Source organism: Sycon ciliatum, chromosome 4, assembly GCF_964019385.1.
Source record: "Sycon ciliatum chromosome 4, ocSycCili1.1, whole genome shotgun sequence".
Taxonomy (NCBI): domain Eukaryota; kingdom Metazoa; phylum Porifera; class Calcarea; order Leucosolenida; family Sycettidae; genus Sycon; species Sycon ciliatum.
In genome coordinates, this window is record NC_088646.1 from 20374978 (window position 1) to 20397927 (window position 22950).

At 46.2% G+C, this 22950-nt stretch overlaps 1 protein-coding gene across 1 annotated transcript; it reads right to left on the reverse strand.

The window, feature by feature from the left end:
* Positions 1-1388: 1388 nt before the first annotated feature.
* LOC135814922 (homeobox protein DLL homolog) lies at positions 1389-11257 on the reverse strand. The gene is made up of 3 exons (XM_065328122.1): positions 10933-11257; positions 9338-10239; positions 1389-2610 (listed from the first exon to the last, which is right to left on the reverse strand). Exons 2-3 carry the CDS (start codon positions 10083-10085, stop codon positions 1844-1846), a joined length of 1515 nt encoding a protein of 504 aa, XP_065184194.1. The 5' UTR covers positions 10086-10239; positions 10933-11257; the 3' UTR covers positions 1389-1843.
* Positions 11258-22950: the final 11693 nt, after the last annotated feature.

Here is a 22950-nt window from a genome sequence, read left to right on the forward strand (position 1 = left end):
TTTGTCGAAACCAGAGGTGGACGAGCTCCAGTCACAGCTGTCAGAATTACTTAAAAAAGGGATTCATTGAGCCAAGTAAGTCACCTGTGTTTTTTTTGTCCTGAAGTCAGACGGTATACTCTGAAAATGGTGTGCGATTGGTGAGAATTAAATAGAATTACGATCAAAAACAAAGCTTGTTTGCCCAATATTCATGACTTATTTGACACGATTCAAGGTAATGCATATTTCTCCAAGTTAGTTGGACTTGTGGTCAGGGTACAACCAAATCAGAATTCAAGAGGCAGATGTTTTTAAGATGGCCATTAACTTAATACACCGTTCGGCCACTCCCAATTTAGAGTCATGGGGTTCAGGTTGACTAATGCCCCGGCCACCTTTCAGTGGAACTGTACCTCCGAAAAGTCGTTCGTATATTTGGATGACATCCTAGTATTCAGTAAGACCTGGGAAGTCTTCTTCAAACAGTTCTACATACATTTCTCAAGGTATGCAAGCTCCACTGCAGCCACTTCATTACATGAGAAACCCTACGCACGCCATCCTCAAATCAAGTGGTCTCTTCCTGATGATGGCTTGGGGCCAATCATTTGAGATTTAGCAGCAAAGAGACCACTTGATTTCAGGATGTGTGTAGGGTTTTTCATGTAGTTCTAGAAACACCTTCCGCCCCCTGCGTAGCCTATTGTAGTCGGAAACTGTCAGCTGCAGAACGCATCTACACTGCAGCCGAGAGAGAGATGGGTTTGCCTAGGACCGATACAGGTCATGATGCTATACTACATACCTGCTAACCATCCCGATTTGGCCGGGACCGTGTCGATATCGAGGGTGGTAATAGGCACCCAAAAGTGCATTGGTCACGTGCCTCACGGCTACATTTGTATACATTTTCATACCTAGATACGTCATTGTCCCGATCTCCGGTTTGCAAAGGTTGGCAGGTATGATATCACCGGTATATTTATTTGTTAATTTTTTTAAAAATAAGTCACAGTAAATTATCGTGTCCGTTCCCAAAGGGAACTCACGACGGCCGCTAATACCCGGTAAACCCTAGCGGCAGATGTAGCGCCTAACGGTGGGGTTGTTTTAACAACCCCACCGTTAGGCGCTACATCTGCCGCTGCCTAAAACCGCTTGACAAAGTGTGCACATTTAGCACCTACACGTGTACTTCCTCGACTATTGATGCTTAAGGTAGTGCTGATCTGTATATTCGATGTGTATTTCGACTTCATGGTTTGAATTCTACATTGCATGCGATCGTGACCCAATATTTACGGCAGTATTCTTTCAGGAATTGTTTGATCGCTTAGGAACAAAACTAGCATTTAGTACTAATCACCCTCAGACAGATGGCAGCAATGCCGCTGGTGACAACGGTATTCCATATTTAGCTTGTTTGCAGTTAGGTCTCTCAACAAGTAACTACTGTATGCTCAACAAGTTTACCCAAAGCCTTCAAGGGAAGACATGAATGGGCAGATTCACTAGGGTCCGAATAAAAATTCCTACAAACAATGTCAGATTGTCAGCGGTATGATAATCACTCCTGTGATAATGATGCAAGACAAAAGCAGTGTGTATGTATGTGTAGGAGGGGAGGGGGGGGGGGGGCATATGGGTATGTAGGAATGTGTGAGTGAGTGCAGTTTTGGGACATCGGATGCATGCAGGGAGAAATTCCTATTGTCTCAAGATGCGGACAATGATGCCAATTGTCAAATCTCAATAATTCCGTCTAGCATGCTGTTTTGGGAAGTTCTGCATTTCTGAAACCAAATCTTCACCTGGGATTCTAACAGGCCACTGTACGCTGACCAGTATTTGCACCTTGTCCTCAGGTTGGTGAACTGTACATGCTACCACCGGCAGGTTGTGCGAAGGTTTGTGAACTGTAACCACCATTGACAGCAGGCTGAGCCACGGCTTGCTGTGTACTGTACACATTGCTAACGGCAGGCTGTGGTGGTAAGGCTTGTGCTGCTGTTTGCATCAACGATGGGCTGAGTATAGTCGGTGTTAGGTTGCTGGCTGGCAACATTCCGCCTGGATGTTGTTGTTGGTTTGGTGGTGGCGCGGAGTGACCACTCCACTGGTGATAGACTGAAACGTTCACGGCAACATTGCTACTTGGAGTACCGGAAGCAATAGTGGAGGCTGGGTGCATGCCAGGCAAGCCGCCAAACTGACCGCTAGGATGAAGGACGTTCAGCGCCGGATTGCCTTGTCCCATTGCGTTCGTTGCCGCCGTGGCTGCTGCGACTGGACCTGTTGCTGAACCGGCAGCGGCTGAACTTACTCCATTCACAGAGCTAAGGGAACTGTTGGTTGGTGCTTGCGTCGGACTTACGCCAAGTACTCGGCTGCTTGCCATTTCTTGTTCCTGCATACGCTTGGATTTAGCGCGACGGTTCTGAAACCAGATCTTCACCTGAGATTCTAATAGGCCTAGTTCCGTCGCTATCTGGCTGCGGTCTTCAATCGTGATGTACTTCTGTTTCTTGAACACGTTTTCCAGGTGCTTGAGCTGCTCTGGGGAGAATGGTGTGCGTGGCTTCCTGTCCTTGCGCTGCTTGCGCAGGTGGAACTGCTCCTGCGGCTCACCTGGACAGGACAAGAACGGGAGCACAGTTAAATAAACAGTCACCATGCCAGTTTGGGAGAAGTTACGAACACTGTCTCTAAATGTTGCGTATCTTGCACCAATGTTACCTATGCCAGTCCAGTTGAATCTGAGCTACTTTCATGGCATTGACTTTGTAACATGACCATTGGCTACATACCCCCCCCCCCCCCCTCTCTCTCTCTCTCTCTCTCTCTCTCTCTCTCTCTCTCTTCCCCTTCACCTTGCTATCTAACCCTGCCTCAGCACCTTTGAACCTACTTGTACAAACATGTATGCTGCGGAGTACATACTTCCAGTAACCTCCCGTCATTACTTACAGTAAGCACTGTCTAGCAGGAAATTTGCGGACGGAAACATTTTCGGACAAAGGCGAATTTCGACCTTTCATATGGATTTTATTTTCGTACAGTGCTGCATGCTAAATGCTAAATGCACGTGTTTGCATGTATCTAGTACATAACTTCACAGGAACAAATTTTAGTACGGAAATAATTTTAGTACAAAAGAGGCCGTGTACAAAATCGTACGAAAATAAATTCCGTCCGAAAATTTCCTGCTATACAGTACCTAACACGTTAGATAGTAGATGGTCAAGAAAAGAACCAAGGAACAAGTTGCGCTATATGTCCACTTACACCACCAATGGTCTGTTTACACATACAATCGTTTTCATTTTTTTGTGTTGGGTTTTAATCATTCACCATGACACCGTGAATTGTATTCTGTTTGCCCGTAAAAGCGGCTTGGTATTACCAGTTACTTTTAACAATCAGCTCATGCGATAACATTGCACAAGACTAAACGATTTGTAGTTCCTTGGTCCTTTTCTTTACTACCGTAATCTCGCGCATATATGGTCTATATCGAAAAGTCGCTGTTTTCGTCCTTGCACAAGTGCATTTTCACAAGTGCTTTTTCGTTCGATTCCCTATATGCGAGAGACAAACATCGCAACGGCATGCACTGTGCAAGTACAAATATTCTTGGTGAATGCCTGTACAGTCGTCCCTCTCTAATCCGGCACCCTTTGCTACGGCGTTTTCTGCTGGATTAACGAGGGTGCTGGATTAAGAAATCCTGCCCTCTGACCCGGCCCTACCCAATTGCATGCATGTATCATATGTCAAAACGCAGGGTTTTTCCGTGTCGACCCAAGTATTTGGTGCACGGCTTTATATTCTCAACTGTTCTCCAGGAATATACACAGTGATAACGTGATAAAGTAAAACAGAGAACATGTTCACATGTACTCTTGCACACACACGCACACACACCTGAAAATTGGCAGGACACTACTCCTTGCTCAAATAAGAAAGTATGGTTGACTGCTTAGCCGTTGTCTCCTGGACAACATTGACCCTCTTGAGAAGGCCACGCAAGCAGTCGACGTCATGCAGGTCGAACGTTGTAGTTAGTTGTAGATCGTCAGTACCGTCGGTCAGTGCCGTGCAATGTTATCGCATGAGCTGATTGTTTAGTAACTGGTGGTGTTAGTGGACAGATAGCGTAACTTGTAGTTCCTTGGTCTTTCTCTTTGTATAAATGAGTTAGGGTTCGGAAAAGTCCTAACAACCAACCGAACTCTCCCGCGCGAGGTCGAGTACATTGTCAACTGAACTGAACTCTGAAGCCCGCACGCGCGGCACTGACCAGACTGGCCTGGCCTAGCCTGGCCTGGCAAGGAGTGCACCTGTATGGTACGCGATTTACGACTGCCGGATTATGAAATCAAACTACGTGCAGTTTGAGCGATTCGTTTCAAAAGGTCACTGCCGGAGGCGGAATTCAAGTGCCGGATTAAAATGTAGAAATTGAACGAAAAAAATCGGTTTCGTCAGAAAGTGCGCCGGTTGGCAAGGGTTCCGGATAAACAAGTGCCGGATTAGAGAGGGACGACTGTACAATGGAACCGTGATGAACCTCGTGTGGTTTTGTGATTTTCATTCACTTGCATGTTCTAGAGACCTTCACTACATGACTAGCACTCGAACGTCTCTTCTCTCGCCTTGGCACCGGGCACTGCCCGTATAGTGCCCGTATCTCAGATTTGCCCGTATCTGAGGACAGCTCATCTACCATGTATCATATCAGTTTTTGAAGAAGTCGAGTATTTGGCATGTATTGCACATGTTCAGGATAAGAAAAGAATCTATTGATGAAGATGCATAGTTTACATCGCACACACATGACAAGTATGCACTTGCCCGTATGAAAAAATAGTTCAACCCCCCAAACACGAAGCATTTTTGCCATAGGAACTCAAGCTGAAGGTGCCCGGTAGGGCACGTCCGGATAAGACGTTAGAGTGTATTCGAAAATAAGATCATGTCCTTAAATGCGCGAGATTACGGAATAAATTAATCACTGGCTCTCCATCCGAGTCTAACCTAGATAGTTACTAACATTTTCCGACCATGTTGATTACCAACAAACTGAGGCTTTCCTTCAATACGATTAGACCTTTCGATCATTGAATTCAGACCAGGATTGGCTGAATGGCGATAGTCACCTCGACATGCACAATACAGTTAGCTAGGATGTATCCGCCACATAGGCGTGAAAACACACATGACAAGTATGCACTTGCCCGTATGAAAAAATAGTTCAACCCCCCAAACACGAAGCATTTTTGCCATAGGAACTCAAGCTGAAGGTGCCCGGTAGGGCACGTCCGGATAAGACGTTAGAGTGTATTCGAAAATAAGATCATGTCCTTAAATGCGCGAGATTACGGAATAAATTAATCACTGGCTCTCCATCCGAGTCTAACCTAGATAGTTACTAACATTTTCCGACCATGTTGATTACCAACAAACTGAGGCTTTCCTTCAATACGATTAGACCTTTCGATCATTGAATTCAGACCAGGATTGGCTGAATGGCGATAGTCACCTCGACATGCACAATACAGTTAGCTAGGATGTATCCGCCACATAGGCGTGAAAAGGTTACTCCGTACAGCATCAAGAGTTCTCGCAATGTACCCAATGATACACGCTAAGCAGAGCTCTACAGCTGTATGAGAATCTCTTACAGTCTTGATTATCCAGATCTGATCCCACACTTACTAGTAGTGTAACATAACTAACTAGATGTCAGGCTGCTAGAGACCTTCACTACATAACTAACTAGACGCCAGGCTGCTAGAGATCTTCACTACATAACTAACTAGACGCCAGGCTGCTAGAGACCTTCACTACATAGCTAAATAGACGCCAGGCTGCTAGAGACCTTCACTACATAACTAACTAGACGCCAGGCTGCTAGAGACCTTCACTACATAACTAACTAGACGCCAGGCTGCTAGAGACCTTCACTACATAACTAACTAGACGCCAAGCTGCTAGAGACCTTCACTACATAACTAACTAGACGCCAGGCTGCTAGAGACCTTCACTTCTGCATACAGTACACAGGTTTTCTTACGGTTAAAAGTCCACAGTATAAATTGCGCAATTCGCTTCAGGACTCTATGAGACCGAGTTCTCCACACTATCTCATTACACAATTATTATCCATCCTATCCAGACGTATCACGGGCCATTTTACATCAGGAAAGATGCAATGGAAGAAGCAATAACAGTGAAACGACAAAGCAACATGCACATGTACTGCCTGCATCCCCCGTTTTCAAGCAACATTAGTACTGGGGCATGTCACAAAGTGAGGCGTGAACATCTTACCACCCACAAACACACAGCTAGCTCAAAGTAGCATTGAGAATCTTGTGCAGTCGTACGAGTGGGAGGGGGTGCACCACAAGTTGACTCTAGCAGACATGGTTAGAAATGAAAACCCTAAGCTATAAATGAATGAATTGGAGCAAGCGTACTAAAAGTAATACATTCCAGTGATTCCACATCAATGCCATTCACTGCCAAGTCACCTCTTCAACTGTGTATCTATTTCAATGGGAAATGATGAAAACCTTACGGTAAGGATGGGTAAATGGAGTCTGTAAGGAGTTCGTGGGGCAGCGCATTGCACTGTTTCATTCAAGAGATACTGGCTGGCCCCATATCTTTTTTCATCTCATCATCTCTACTTCTAGTACTAGTCATCTCAAGTTATCTTAAAAGTTAGTGTGTTGAAACAGAATGCACCACGCATGCACTTTGACTCAGCTGCATTGTACAACCCCCTTTTGATGCCTAGGGTCTACGCAAAGAGAGAGAATGTATGTGGGTGAATGTTCTGTGACAAATTGCACCCCACCAAGTTATTCAACGTGCCCCGGGGCAGTACAGCTTAGAGACGTCGGGAGGCGGGATTTGCCTTAAACACGGTAATGACCTGTGTGTTGTACAGCCCACGCGCAAAAGCCTCCTTGAGACCCTGACAAGAATTGCGTTACATGCCAAAGCGCAAAGGAGCCCTGCAAGGTGACAACACGCGCACCTGGAGGCTGGTGACTTTGCTGGCCACAGATCTATGGCCTATTATATTGAAATCAACAAGTGCTCATTGTGTTGGAAACTCAGTGACTTGCTCTCAACAGTCGTAGCAATTCTAGGAACAAGCTTAGAAGACCTCTTGCAACCTGGCGGGGACAAGTACTACACCGATAAAGTTCTTAGCAATTGAGTCCCAGCCATCCTTGTTCTGTCGCTCACCTCTCACTCCCAGGGAGGATTAAGGAGTGAGAATTTAGGCAAGGTGCTACAACAAAGGCCGATCTAGTGTCTCCGAAAACCACGTGAAGTATTTTTTAGTCCTTTTTCAGTGTGTTTGAACAGTTGCACTCACATAGTGAACTTATCCCGGGCTTTTACTTGGGCATGCCATAGTCCATACTATGCATGCCATTGTCTATGAATGCTCACAAAAGACCCTACTCACACCTCTGTGTTGGCATGTTCTGTCTGTACTGGTGAGAGTGAGAGCGGAATGAGGAGAGAGAGAGAAGTACTTTGCGAAGTTTGCACCTTGCTTCTATCCCAGGCAGTTCCACGGCTGTGTCTGACCTATGTGACTGTGCAGGCATGTACAGCTGGCCCTTACTTCTTTGGGACCCAGGACACCATGTAGGCATTGCCCATGTTGGCTTGAGTATCCAATCTCAACACATTACTTTCAAGTACTTGTCTACTTTAATTGCCCACATTGGCACAAAAACTTGAAGCGAAGAAACTACTAGTACCAAGAGCACATCAACAACTACTTGAAGAGCTTCCAACTCTCCCGGGAGATTGGGCACAGTGCGCATTGCATCATAAAAATGACGTCAACTTGAAATTCTGTCGGGATAGCACCAACAGTTGAGTTACACACTCTTGGGGGGGGGGGGTATGTACTCTTATAGTACACAATTGGGGGGGGGGGGCAGAAGGTTAGAACATGACAGTCATGTTCAGCGAGACACAAGAAAGAAAGAGAGAGAGAGAAACCAGAGTGTGTACCAGCCGGGGGGAAAAAGACCAACAAAACACAGTTACTGGCTTCACACCACCTTGGCAGGAATGGTTGTGCTTTACAGAGAAATGCTAGGAAATCTGTGCGTAAGCACAGCTGTTTGGAGCCAAGGTGACAGGTGGAATGCAATGCAAGGATTTCTCACAGGCTCTGAAAGATCAAACATTGGTTTGTGCCATTGGTTGCATCTATTCCAGCAGCAGGGTTGCTCATTTTGAACGTCCAGTATCCTGGATTTCGTGGACAGAGCAGCATTCTCTTCAGTCTCTCTGGATGGTCGCAATGTTGAACATTTCAATTGGACTCAACTATGTTACACTGAGCTGCAGTGCACTTAACAATGTGTTAGATACCATGTAATTCCGTAACGATCTGAGAGAATCCGATGATGATGCAACCAAGCGGAATTTACTCTTCAAATTTGGACAGATACGATAAAAGAAACCAAGAGTTTCGCTATGACTAAATGGCTGCAAAAGCAATCATCACCTCATAAAAGATGTCTTTGGAAACACACTATTGCCACCCCTGTTGCACTCTCCAAGGGCCCCAGTCAAAACATCGTTTCTGGCGCTAAGGCGATTGATATTTGAATGAGGAAGGTTGGCCGGGTGCGCATCGTGGAGTGGTAGCACCCAGTACTTAAAATGATTATAGTAGCCAAGTTTGCCACTGATTTCTCTCTTCAAATATGCTTCAGTATTATCAAGAATGTGGAAGTGAACTCATCTACTATCACCATATACATGCAATAAATCCTCGATGCACGTGTGGCTCCTTCTGGGAAGCAGCAATTCTCTTCCCATCACCAGTGATAAGATGTGCTGTGAGGCTTTGCAAATCAGATGAGCGTTTGTATGCACTGCTTCAAAACATGACATTTCTAATTAATTTTGTATTTTGGAAGCATTGCAAGAACTTCAAATCCAAAGGATCATTTGGGGAAAGTGAACTGCCTGAAAAGCCTGTTGCCATAGACAGAATAGAGTATTGCTCATGACAAGCAAGATCCTGGGTTTGAGTCCTGGTAGGTAGGGTAGGCATTTTTTTCTCTTTCAGGCAGTTCACTTCCTCAAATGATCTCCTTAACTTGTAGTTTATTTTATTGCTTTTTTAGAAAGGATTCCCAAAAGGCTTCTCGCCTATCGAGGAGGTTCATAATCCCAATGCCGTATTTACATTAGCAAACAATAGCAGCCTGCTATTGTTTGCGAAGTTCTCTCCAGTCTTGCGTGTGCCGCTGGCAGGATATTCCATCACTAAAAAAAAAAGCTTAAAAAATGGTCTGCTTACCTGCCCTAGTACTTGTCCGCCGTGCATTGCCAGCTGCACCAGTCCCGCTGTTACTGATGGCCGATTGACTATGGAGGTTCAATGCCTGCCGTGGCGTGCTATATCTGGCCGGATCAGACCTCATTGGCGAGTGAAGAGCGTGCAGCGCGTATAACGAATCGCTGGCAATCGGCGGCCGCATATTGGGCATGTACGCTCCCATGTCATGACCGTGGATAAAAGCTGGACGTGGCTCAGGAGCAGACATGGAAAACTGGCCTCCCCAAGCTTGGAAATGAGTACGAGGGGTTTCGTCCAGTGGTGACATGCCACTGGCACTGCCGCCACTTGGTGTAGAGTCCTGGCTCAAAGCTCTGGATCGCTGTGATGCATGAGGCACAGAGAAGCCATGGGTCAAGTTTCCTTGCTGAGCCGAATACGGAGTAGAGACCAGGGTTTCTTGCTGAGTTTGAGGTGATTGTGGGCTGAGCAGCTTCGGTGTTGAAGTGGTCTGTGCTTGGGATAGTCGCGAATACGCATTTTGCGTTGGGAGAAGCTCCAGGTTCATGGAGCTGTCCAACCCTGGAGTGGTATCACCAGTGTTTATCACCATTGGTCCAGCAAAGGCACTAGCAGTTACAGGCCTACGTTGTGGCGGAGGCAGGGTCTGCATTGGTTCTGTGTCTGTGATCGGCGGCCCGGATGAGAAATCAGCAAAACCATCCGTAGTGAATTGCCTGTTGAAAATCCTGTTCGGTGTGCTGTCCATGGAGAAGGTCCACTAAAACCTAACCAGTGTTGGCTCTCTGCTGCTTTGGTTACTGCTGTTGTGCTGGGCGGTGGCTGCTGCCTCTCAGATGTGTGGCTGAGTTAGAAATTTCCTGTCATTGCCACATCGGTTGAGCATGAGAATATGTGCAGGACTGGAGAACAGAGCAAGCATGACAAGATCAACATCAGCACGGTGAGTGAGGGGAGTACTCCTACCTTCCGACATCCTCCTCCTACTCATTATTAGCATCATCCGTTTTTAGTGCTGTCTCACACCTGGGAAACAACTCTCTTTCTCTTTCTCTCTCTCTCTTTCTCTTTTTCTTTCTTTCTTTCTCTCTTTCTTTCCCTCTCTCTTTCCCTCTCTCAATTTCTCTCTCTCTCTCTCACCCCCTTCTCTCTACCGACGGACTGACTCAAGGCTAATTTAGTGAGGAGATACAAAGTGCAGTCAAAGTGATTGGCCAACTCCGGGTCACTTGTAAAGGTTGAACGGAGTGGCCATGCTCCAAGGGTGCATTGGTCACACCTCAGTATACAGTCGACTGTACCCACGGCCAGACAAGAGAATGATAGCGACAAGAGACACTGACAGAACATAGTAAGTAGGCAGACAGACACACAGACAAACCACCAACCCAGCATGTTGTGCTATGCCTACTCTCTACGCTGCAGCGTTGCCACACAGGCTTGTTGTAGCTCAAGTGACAGGGCACGAGAAACCCAGCAACTCGAAAATTATTTTATTGATAACGACTGAGAAACGAGTCTGTTGTTACTTGAGAATAGCCTAAATGCCTCCACTTCGTACTTATAGGCAATAAAGCAGGACATAATTATCATACCTCAAGCTGCAACCGCTCTTTCACGGACTCCAACGACAGGTGAGGAGCGTCGTGCTCGCTTCCTTCTCCAACAGTGTTCCACAAAACTATCAACTGAACGACAGTACAAGACGCAACGAAAACACCACTCCTCGTCTTCCGGAACCAATTATTTCTGCTTTCTTTAGCAGCTGACAGGTGATAATATACGGTATATTGCCCTGGCAGTATAGTGCCTGGGTGCTCAGTCGACTGAGCATTTTTTTAGAGCCTGGGTCCTCGCTAAGCCTAAACGCGGCTTGAAGACAAAGCAAACCGTGATACCCCCGGAGGGAGGTCTCCTCAGCCTTTGCGTGCGCGATCTGTCACGTATATTCCCTACACATTCATTCACACCTCGATCTCTCAGCACTCTTTCAAGTCTTTGCTACTCTGCACTCCGCGATCCGCTACATGTACACACTGACGGTCTGTGCGAGTGACCTGTGAAAGCTGTGAGTGACCTGTGAGTGTGACGGGGCAATGTGGTGGTGCACCTACGACGGGGCGACGTCCTAGGACCTAGATCCTGTCGGTGGCCTCTGTCACACAATACAAGTGCTGCAGTATGACTCTATGATGAGGTAGGCCTACTGCAGTGCAGACTGAGTCTGTAGCAGCACAATACTCAATAGTATTAGTAACACATGGTCCACATGCACAGTCGTCGCCAAAATAATCCGGCCAATGCGGATACAGTGCGGGACGCGACGGACGGTGCTACGTAATGTCATTGTAGCATCCATGCTTTTACCAGTGTTTGCTGTAGTGTAGATCTACCAGCACGGACTCTGACTGACTGCTTTGAGTACTGACTATGCAGCTACGTTCATGATAGGTACAGTGCTAGGTGCAGTGATAGTGCATGGCCTACAGCTATGGCCGGATTTTTGGCGACGACTGTAGTAGGAGCTAAAGAGGCCTTACTTAGTGAGGCCAGGGTGGACGGACATTTACCCTCGACCGAGGTTCTAACTTTCAAGAGGCTCTACTACTAGTACTAACTAGGCCTAGTACAGTAGCAGCGGAAAGCAGTGCAACGCCAAAGGCAAAGGGCAGAAAATTATAATAGACGCATGCACATACATAGACGCACGCACACGCGCAGCAACTTCATAAGGCATGATAAGCATGATTGTACTTACCGCATGATCTACATCATTGTACATCCTGGTATTCATAGACATAGGGTCATTCCTGCCACTACCTACATGACTGTATGCGTTACTTTGCAAGTCCTGTGTGTGTACAGATATCCGGGCACTAACCCAGGGTGTAGCAGATTCCTCGCCGCGGGCCCAACTCTCACCCTCTTTTCTCCTCACCACTCATGATCCAGCACTCTCACGACCTGACCCTAATGGTGATGCTGTATCGGTACTGTATCGATTCCAGACCCTGGATCGAAATGCAGAGAATGCTCGTCAGGTTACACTTACACCTACACTGGATTTACAGCCCGCTATGCGCGCGCACCCATACCACCTGCAGACTCCTTTTGTACTTTCACACTGTGGAGTGTGGTCACTTCTAGTTCTGGGCTCACAGCTCAATGAAATCCGGTCGCGTAAGTAATAGTTTGCGCCTCGCGCAATTATTTTCGCAGCCCAGGCCAGTGTTTGCAGGTCTAGGACCGCTCAATGTCCGGTGCATACTTTTAAGCGACTTGATCGGATTTCATTGAGCCGTATGTCTAGTATGTCTACGTACACATGGTACTTGGTAGACTACATAAACGTGTGCATGTACATACGTCTGTAAGTCATGCGTGCAGTCGTCTGGTGTCGATACACGCCGCCTTGAGCACTATCCTGCCATGCAACGTCCTCCTACCGCTAAGCCACTGGAACGCGTTGGGGTTGGCCGTTTTCGCACTTCGCGGACGGAAGGTGACGGAAAGGGGAAAGCCAAAAGCGATTCAACGTTACCAACCCTCGCAGCGAGTTCAATGTCACACCTTTTGCTCTCAGCCAACCTCTCCGACATGGCTATCCCCATCCCCTAATACTAGAATGACACACGGGAGAAATAGTTCCGTCACTTTGCTCACGCCATCATCAACCATAGCGTGTATTGTTTTTCTTGTTTTCGTCCAAACTATTACTATTAGCTTGTACAGTGATAGCCCTTACCGCGTGCTGAGCCACGGCACGATCCATAGCCATGGCATAGGCATTGTGACTTTCTGCAAGAACTCATCTGTGATCCGAGAAAAAGAACTGTTACCTGAATTTCGTGGTCGCGTGCGTCACAAGAATGTGCACATGTCTTGAGCGGCACAGAAGTTGCATCAGCAAATCCAGAAGCTTATCTGACTTATCTGACTCTTTGAGCGCAATGAAAGGCGTTTTAGAAGGCTGGTCTCCCCGGGCAAAAAGAGTGCGTCGTGAGCTCCAGGGCACGAACAAATTTACCTGACTGCCAACTCCTACAAACAGTACTTGAACGAAGTTGAGAGCTGCGAGAGTGACTGTGAGATAGAGGAAACTTCCCAGTACTGTCATGTACACTGTGCACACAACACTTGCCTGCAAACTGAAAGGTTGGGGAATCAAGCCCCGCGGTCGCATTTCTGACTGCAAAATCCCAATGACGCCGCTGAGCTCACCAGATCAAGGTGTTATGTGGGTCCTCTTCACTCAGTAGAGACGAGTCGCACGACCTGTACTTCTGGTAGGTCTACATGAGAGGCGGGCTCACACCCCAGTATGGCGACTTCCGGAATTCCCCACGTCTCACCCTCAATACGACGTGAATACAGTATGCATATGAGTAGTATCAGACATACTGCCCAAAGATTAAAAAACTGAAACGGAAATATAGAGAAAAAAAGAGGAAACAACTCGGGTACAACGGATGACCTGGTGTAACAAAAACAGGAAAGCAAACCAGCACTTCCAGCGTTCCTGGCTGACACTTATCTGTTGGTTCAGCGCTCTTCCATTAGGGCATGCCCGCTCAGATAAACCCTCTATAAATATAAACCCTCTGGCGATGAAGCGAACAGTCGGGCGTGTGCGCGACACGGAGACCTTCCACTTCCACTGATATGAGTCCTTGTTGTGACGCGAATCTCACCTCTCCTGAATCCTGGCACTTGTTGCGTGTGCATAGCGAAGCCTATCATTGACCCCAGCGTAACACCGCAATCATGTACAGTTATGTACCCAGCGTAACACCACAATCATAATAATTAGACAATAGATCTACAGTCAAGCTGGCGAATAACGACCCTGAATGGTATCAAGTTAAACGGTATGCATTACTGTAATACTGTAGTCTTAGTCATGCATTGCAGCTACGCTACTGACAATGTGACGTTCACAACACTATCTCTGTAGCTGGTCAAGGTTGCGCTATAAGACGATCATATCTATCTATCTACTAGTATCTATCTACACAATTTGCCGACAGAACTTTTTCGTCCTTTGTGGACACATCAGCGCTATCTATCTACATGTATCTAACGAGAAAGTCGTAACTCTAAGTTTCATGCTACTGCAATCGTTAGACGGCTGATACTGAAACCTCATTTGTATCTATCTATCTATCTATCTATCTATCTATTACTTCAAAGAGGAAATTTCCCTTCATCTTAGACTAGGGCAGTCCCCACAGACTAAATGTCTTCTTACGGGCACCCTAAGAGAGTGAGTATGCTGTCACGGAAAAGACATTGATCCTCTTTACTGATACAGTGATACCAAAAACACAAAACCAGGTTGAGTACAAACACTTTCTCGGAAACAAAAAAAAAACAAAAACAAAAAAGCAAGAACAGAAAGACCACAAGCATCGGTACTCTTGGTGATACCATAAATACACATACAACATACCAATTTCAGTCGGACTCCGCCGGATTCATTTTCAACGTGTACATGTCTTGACGAAGAAACTGTTCAGTGAGATCAACGTGTAGCACTAGTGGTAAATCTAGGTGTGGTGGATGCGACCATGGTGACTAGATACTCTCGTAATTGCAAGTGTGGTCATGGTTCTACTGCCACCTTCATTTGGCTTCAAAGGATTTGCACGTTCCTGAGTCGAATGATCCCAAGAGCACCTACCATAATCATGGCCCATTGGATCATGGAGGTTACTGAGTCTCTAGCACGCTTTCTGGTACATGTAGGTACGTCCACCTAAGACTGTCCTTGCTAGGTCTCCACAGCAGGTGGGCTCAGAATCTGGATGTTATGTACGCTGCACTGGCTTTCCGCTGGACGCCGCTGGTGAGATCTAAGAAAAGTTAGAGCAGCTGCGTCACAAGCCAGCCCTCACGTGCCCACATTATGGAGCTGCCCAGCTGTCGAGCGGGAGGAGTTTAGTTAAATGTAGTTGCGGCTTCACACGCACCGTATTCTGCACGGAACTGACAGCTTACAATTCAAGTCACGCCTCAGGATCACACTTTACTGATCACTGCCCCGTACCGTGCTACCAGAGGTCAGGATGCCTACTAGTCTGCCCATCCCCAGTATTTCAGGATCTAACAGACCAGTACTCATTGCTGCTAAGTTGTGGAACGTTTTGCCCTCCCCTCCCTCTTTAAAGTCCTGCGCTACCACATCCCAATTCAAGACTACAAGAGTCTATTGAAAGCTCAGTTTTCTTCACTTCACAATATCCAGGTTATCTTATCTATTCTCTTTTCTCTATTGTCATCATAACAATGGGCATGATCGTCCGTTTGACTTCCGATGTAAAAAATAAAAATAAATACAACTGTACAAAAAAGATACAATACAAACACATAAATCCCTTCCCTCACACAAGCAAGTGCATGAAGAGGCGTCTTTGGATTGAGGAGTGCTGGTTTCGAAACAACTGGTTTCAAGCTCATAGCGGAGCTGCTTTTAGCTCAAAGTAGAGATGCAATGCTTATTATAAACGGGTGTAATGTCTGAACGCAGAGCCGCAGCAAATCATGAGCTACAAGATAAAACCAGTTGTGAGAGTGAACCCAATCAATGGGTACAACAGTGGCGGATCCAGGGGGGGGGTTCCGGGGGTTCCATGGAACCCCCTTAATTTTGCAAAGTGTGCTGCTGAGAAATATCGAAAAATATCATGACGTGCACGAAAGGATGTCCGTCCGATCACGATCACACTCACAGTGCAGTCACTGCGTCAAGGGGTACAGTGCACTGCACGCGCGTGCGGTAGATCGATACTGCACGTATTAGTCTGTACTGGTACATGTAACAATCATGGTGTTCACGTCCGTGATTTACAAACGGACACTGTAGACAACATTGGGTGTTATTTCCATTTTGATCTTTCGAAACGATCCAAACTTACCTCCATCGGCGCTGTCATTCACTGCTGCTCAGGATGGGTGTGGTGTGGTCAGTATTCCTTGGACAAGTTTTTGCAGAAGAAAAAGGGTGTTCCGAGTGATGACACTCTGCAACGAACTTTGAATCGTACACGTAGAGTTCAAGCTCCTCAGAAGATGAGGGCTCCGACATCCAAGCAAAGTCAGTAATCTCTACCTGCTGCAGCATGCAGTAGTGACTAGTTGTTACTCCGCAGGAACGGAGTGCTGCGCCGGCGATGTGTTTTAGATCACATTGGAAGGATTGCACAATTGTCGACACTGTTTCGCTGTTGTTGTTTCTGTCACTGAAGTGAAGACGATGCGTTTGTCCTGTGACTATAGAGTATTTCGCATCGTAAAAAATGCCAAAAATTTCCGAAAGTACAAATGGACAGGGAAAGTAACTTAGTTGTCATTTCGGCATTCCTGGCTCTCAACGTACCCATGGCTTGCAAATTCGATCTTTACAAGAAGTTGAAAGGGTCTTCAAGCCCTCACTGAACCTGTGTGCCAGTCGATTGCATACATGCATAATTATGATTATGTGTCCGTACTAAATATATACAATGTAGGGTAAGCAGCAGCATTTGGCCCTGTACAGGTTTTCCATCGTCCACCACACCACAACTGCGCTCTCCAGCAATGGTGGTGTGCTGTGGCAACGTGTCGAGGCCGGCTGGAGAGCGCAGTTGTGATGTGGTCGATGATGGAAAAATCTATGTCCGTAGTGTGTTTTAAAAGCATGTGATTCCCACTAACACAATCGGATTGTCGTAATTACAAGTGTCAACCACACAACTTACAACACAATCTGATTCCATAATATTTTGGCTGTTCAATTTCGGTTTAACCGGAACCCCCCTGTAGAGATCTCTGGATCCGCCCCTGTACAATGTAACGATGGTGGTGATGAGTGTGATAGGGACGTTATTACTAGGGAGGGATGTTGGGAAAAGAAACACTGCTAAAGAATGATCTGGTTTTTTTTGTGTCCAGTGGGGCAGACCAAGCTCACTCGCGACCAACTGACTGTCTCGGCTTCATTGCCAGAACTGCGCACTGTAGTGTAGACATGAGAGAGAGGCAGAAAGACAGACAGAAACAGGAACACAAAATAAACAGGGCAAGCAAAATGTTTTTCTCAGATTCAGCAACAGCGGGCTAAGTGATTCCACGATCCACAGCAAAAAAAAGGGACATGGCGTCTTGAAGTTGAATGCTGTGCAAAACAATGCTGTGCACGTGCAGCGCGTGCGTGCATGCGGGTGCGCATCTCACCTTTGAGTAGAGAGCAGGGAGTCGTAAAATACCCTGGTACTTGTGGTAGATAGGTCGAAATAGCTACCATAGATTGTAGTCAGTAGTTGGTCGGATATATTTAGCACGTAACCCGTTGGTCTCTTCTCTCTGCTATTGTGAATGACATTATTTATAGTTTTATACATCTGACTGGTACAGTCATGATTGTCCACAGTACAACAGTACAACACCCAACAGTGGAACAAGGCTAGTTCGTAGCAACTCGCAGTTTCATTCTCACTACAATGCAATCATCAGGCAACGCAATGACCATGACGACTCTGGATTGCAACGAACTCGCCTTGTTCCACTGTTGTGCTGTGTACAATCATGCATGCTGCACGATCAGAGAAGGGAGTGCGAGGCGTTTGAAGTGTGCTTGAAAGGTGCTAGGCGCCACCACCACCGAAGTCTCTATGGAGAACAAAGTATCGTAGCGAGCCGACTCATACTTACAGGACTGCACTGCCAGGGTGTGCCAACTTGCTCTCAACTCTCTCATCTTGGGCGTGAAAAACGCCCAGTCGCCTTCTAGCGGAGGAGCGGGACAGCAGGAACACATCAAGACGGATTGACCCCGACCCTTATTCACTGATCCTATTCCCCCCCCCCCCATCTGTTATTAGTGACTCTTGGTATCACTGCTCACGATTCTGCCTTTCCAGCAGCACCGGTTCAAAACTCAGTGGCAGTGCAGACGGAAGTGCGAGTATGATAGATATCCGTGATTGCGTCTTCACCTGTCTCTAGCTCTGCGCAACATGTTAGCAGTAACTATTCATTGGTACGTGCGCAACTGTATCGCGTAGAGCTATCATTAGAACGATAATTATTCTAAGGGAGCGAAATTCCTTTAAAGCTGGTTGTGTTTCTCAACACAATAGTATAGCCGGTGGTAACGCGGACTTGCAAACTTCACCTTTTAGTGATATCGACCACACAACTCTGCGCGCAAAGTCCACGGCCTACAAGGCTGTGTAAGAGAACAAAGTGCAAAGCGACATTGTCGTCTACATTGTATTTCTCATAGTGGTGAAACGAATATTCGAATATTCGAACATTCGTTCGGTTTATTATATTCGAATATTCGTTAAATCACATTCGAGTATTCGTTACGTCACTTCGAATGCAGTGTCTGTACATACATGCACGCCGGACACGGTACAGTGCAGTGCGTACAGCCTGCCGGTGACTAGGGAGGTTTAGTCTCACGTAATCCGTGGGTACTTTACGTGTGTGTACCACGTGATACTCAGTGACCCACGTACAGACGTTTTCTGAATCACGACATACCGTGTATGGAGGCTCACCCACGTTCCGCCAGAACGTGGGTGAAAATCAGAATTGAGTGCATTGTGCAAGCTGTGAGGGTGCTCAGCTGAAGAAGTTTCCGAAGTACGAAATCAAAATACTGGATGAGCTTCTTAGGCCCGGGTAGCTTCGTCTTTGACCAGGTTTGGGCCTTTCGCTTCATGATTTTGTTTGTTCCGTGTGCATGTGACTAAACACAACATTGCAACGTGGGTGCCCTTCATCCACTTTACGTGGATCACCCACGTACGCGTTTCCGTTACGTGGGAACTAAACCTCCCTACTTTATACTGCATGCATGCACATGTGTGTCCATTATTATTATTATTATTTTATTTATTTTACTAGGGTGTTTCCCACAGACCTATGGTCTTCTTACGGGAGCCCCTAGACTACTGGACTGCCAATGATTATGTTGCACATAACATTTTATGAACTTTGAAGTAGCCTTTTTAATATGTGGCAGTATATTTTACGTGGCACTACCGTTTGTCATACCTAATAAATTAGTAATAATACATTAGTATTGACAATATCCATCAAATGACTGAGAGGAGGGCATGTGATGTCATCTGTGTTACCAAAAGAATATTCGTTCATTCGTTCGTTAAGCTGAAGAATATTCGACTAGTAGGTTTTGACATTCGTTTCACCACTAATTTCTCACAAGCTCCTCCCGAATAACTTCACACTTGTAGAACAACAACAACGACGACGACGACGACGACGACGACGACGACGACGACGGCGACGACATCAACAACAACAACAACAACAACAACAACAACAACAACAACAACAACAACAACAACAACAACAACAACAACAACAACAACAACAACAACAACAACAACAACAACACAACAGCAACAGCAACAGCAGCAGCGACGACGACGAGGACGACGACGGCGACGACGACGACGACGACGATGACGGCGGCAGCGGCGGCGGCGGCGACGACGACGACGACGACATCAACAACAACAACAACAACAACAACCACAACAGCAACAGCAGCAGCGACGACGACGACAACAATTGCTGTCATTGTTGCTGTTGTTGTTGCTGCTGCTGTTGTGTTGTTGTTGTTGTTGTTGTTGTTGTTGTTGTTGTTGTTGTTGTTGTTGTTGTTGTTGTTGTTGTTGTTGTTGTTGTTGTTGTTGTTGTTGTTGTTGTTGTTGTTGTTGTTGTTGTTGTTGTTGTTGTTGTTGTTGTTGTTGTTGTTGTTGTTGTTGTTGTTGTTGTTGTTGTTGTTGTTGTTGTTGTTGTTGTTGTTGTTGTTGTTGTTGTTGTTGTTGTTGTTGTTGTTGTTGTTGTTGTTGTTGTTGTTGTTGTTGTTGTTGTTGTTGTTGTTGTTGTTGTTGTTGTTGTTGTTGTTGTTGTTGTTGTTGTTGTTTGAATTCTTTTATTCTCACGATGGCCTGTGGCCAATAAGAGAAGTTGTTGTTGTTGTTGTTGTTGTTGTTGTTGTTGTTGTTGTTGTTGTTGTTGTTGTTGTTGTTGTTGTTGTTGTTGTTGTTGTTGTTGTTGTTGTTGTTGTTGTTGTTGTTGTTGTTGTTGTTGTTGTTGTTGGTTGTTGTTGTTGTTTCAAATCTAGAATAAAGTTGAAACAACAACAACAAGCCATCGTGAGAATAAAGATTTGAAACAACGACAACAACATCTCTTATTGGCCACTGGCCAACGTCTACAGAGCTAGAGAGCACCTTCTCACGACAGTGCCATGGTGATGACAATGACTGTTGAGCAGCTGACGAGCTGAGGGAAGGACGCCATGGGCAGAAATTGGAAAAAGGAGGACAAGAATAAAAGAAAAGGACCAAAACAGAAACAAAAAACATCCAAAATACAAAAAAAAACAGCCTGGATTCCCCTGGAATAACGCTGACAAGTCTACAGGCCAAAATGATCAGCGATTGAGAGGAATTCTAAAAACAAGACGGACATCCAACAAAGAAAACTAGTATTAAAATACACAACGGACGCCAAACTTCCAGTACAAACAAGAAGTATTTTTGAAATGACCCCTAGTATAATGAGGGCCCCACCGCGGCCAGACCCCATACGGTTCAAATGGTCGTCAAGACTGGGGCTCTGCCAACTGATGATAGCATGATGTGAAATATTCATCTAAATGAAAGATGGTCATTCTCAGCGCTTCTACAGTTCTAGTATAGTGCATTGGTGTCTGCAGACTCTGCACAGTACAGCTGTACTCTTCTGCTTCAAGAGAGATGATCGTTGTGTGCATGTGTTCCAAATGTATACTTCAAGTATGCCTGCAGATGGATGTGCGTTCTGAGTCGAAGTCGAAGTCAAGATCCGGCGACACTGTTCAATCAACGCACAACTCGCTGGAATGAAGGTCACATCAGAAACGGTGCTACAAACAGTTGTAGTAATCGCCTGGTTCAGCACCTCGCACTGGAACGAAGTGGTCTACCTGAGATAGGATGCCGCTAGCTATGCAGCGCGACAAGAAACCCTTCGAACCGGGCATGCCTTCCATAAGCCCAGCTAAACTCTCACTTGTGCGCACTTTGCGAGCGAGCGATCAGCTTTCTAAAATTGGCACCCGTAAACAAACCCGTGAAGTTTGCTGCGAATAGGGCCAACGGCTTGACAATAGCCATGAGTGTATTCGATGAAACTGAGAGGACAACTTGAACGAAAGAAGAGATTTGCAGCACTGTTTTGACCAAGGAACGACCGTGGGGGATTCTCTGCGTGTACTTGTGACGGAATTGGACTGAAGTGAAGAAGTCTTAAACGGTTTAGTTAAGGTCTTTGTTCGGATGATGCAGATGGTGACGGGTGCAGCATCCATGGCAAAGTGATACTCTGCCCCGAGCAAACCACTGAGCCAGGTGTAAACATGGTCAAATCGCTCCTTACGCGATTGAAGTGGATTGAGATAATCTACACGCACTCTTATTAGGTACATGCCCGGGTACACGCACTGTTTAATTTAACCAGACAATCTATTGACAGTATTGTCATGTATAATGTATAACTATAATGATTGTACACTGTACATGTAAGTCGCGGCATGTACAGTCATGTAAGCATTCCGTAGTCACGCCCGACACTGTGTGCAGTGAATGTAGTGTGTTACCACCGCATACTCTGATAGATTACCACATTGTACCGGTTATCTACTGTGGAATGCATTAATGCCCTCCTTGCAACCACTTTTCCATCTTCCAATATCCCAGCAAGTAATTCTGCACGCCTTTGAAAGTGAATGTCTTTGGTGTACTTCAGTCTTCACGGGTAGAGGTGGTTGTACTTGTAGTATATGCGATGGATGCTGGTGATGTGGATGCTGCCTGATTGACTGTTGTTGAGTTCGAGGTAGCATTATCGACGCGGGTGCCGCTTCAGGAGTCTCCCACGCCTAGGGCGCTGGGCTTTGGCAGACTCAGAAAGGAACGTGTTGTTTGGTACGTGCGTTCAGGTGAATGCCTTATACATGTACCACAGGTAACAGTGGTGCTTGAAATGGATGTACTGTGAGTCTGTGGCTTACTAAAACAGACTTTCGCACTTTGATGGTCATAGTAACGAGTGGTGTTGAGTTTTCGTTCGGAAACGTGATGAACAAAAAGAACGACGGTGTTGTTGTTGTTGTTGTTGTCGTCGTCGTCGTCGTCGTCGTCGTCGTTGTTGCTGTTGTTGCTGCTGCTGCTGCTGCTGCTGCTGCTGCTGCTGCTGCTGCTGTTGTTGTTGTTGTTGTTGTTGTTGTTGTTGTTGTTGTTGTTGTTGTTGTTGTTGCTGCTGTCGTTTATTTTACTTCGCAGATTCTGACGGGCAGCTTGCCCAATAACAAGAAAGCGAAGTTGTTAACGTCGCACCACAGACAGGCGGTGTCGCCTCCCTTGATACATGCGAACGACAGAGGGAGAGAGGGAATGAGAGAGAGAAAGAGAGGGAGAGAGGGAATGAGAGAGAGAAAGAGAGGGAGAGAGGGAATGAGAGAGAGAAAGAGAGGGAGAGAGGGAATGAGGGAGAGAGGGAATGAGAGAGAGAAAGAGAGGGAGAGAGATAGGGTGAGATAGATAGATGTTCTC

What these genes read in the sequence shown, in the direction of transcription:
- LOC135814922 (XM_065328122.1), bottom strand. Translation starts at nt 10,085, where the DNA reads ATGGACAGCACACCGAACAGGATTTTCAACAGGCAATTCACTACGGAT. An exon ending in GCGGACAAGTACTAGGGCAG is followed by an intron (nt 2,611 to 9,337) that starts GTAAGCAGACCA and finishes TGTCCTGTCCAG; the next exon opens with GTGAGCCGCAGGAGCAGTTC.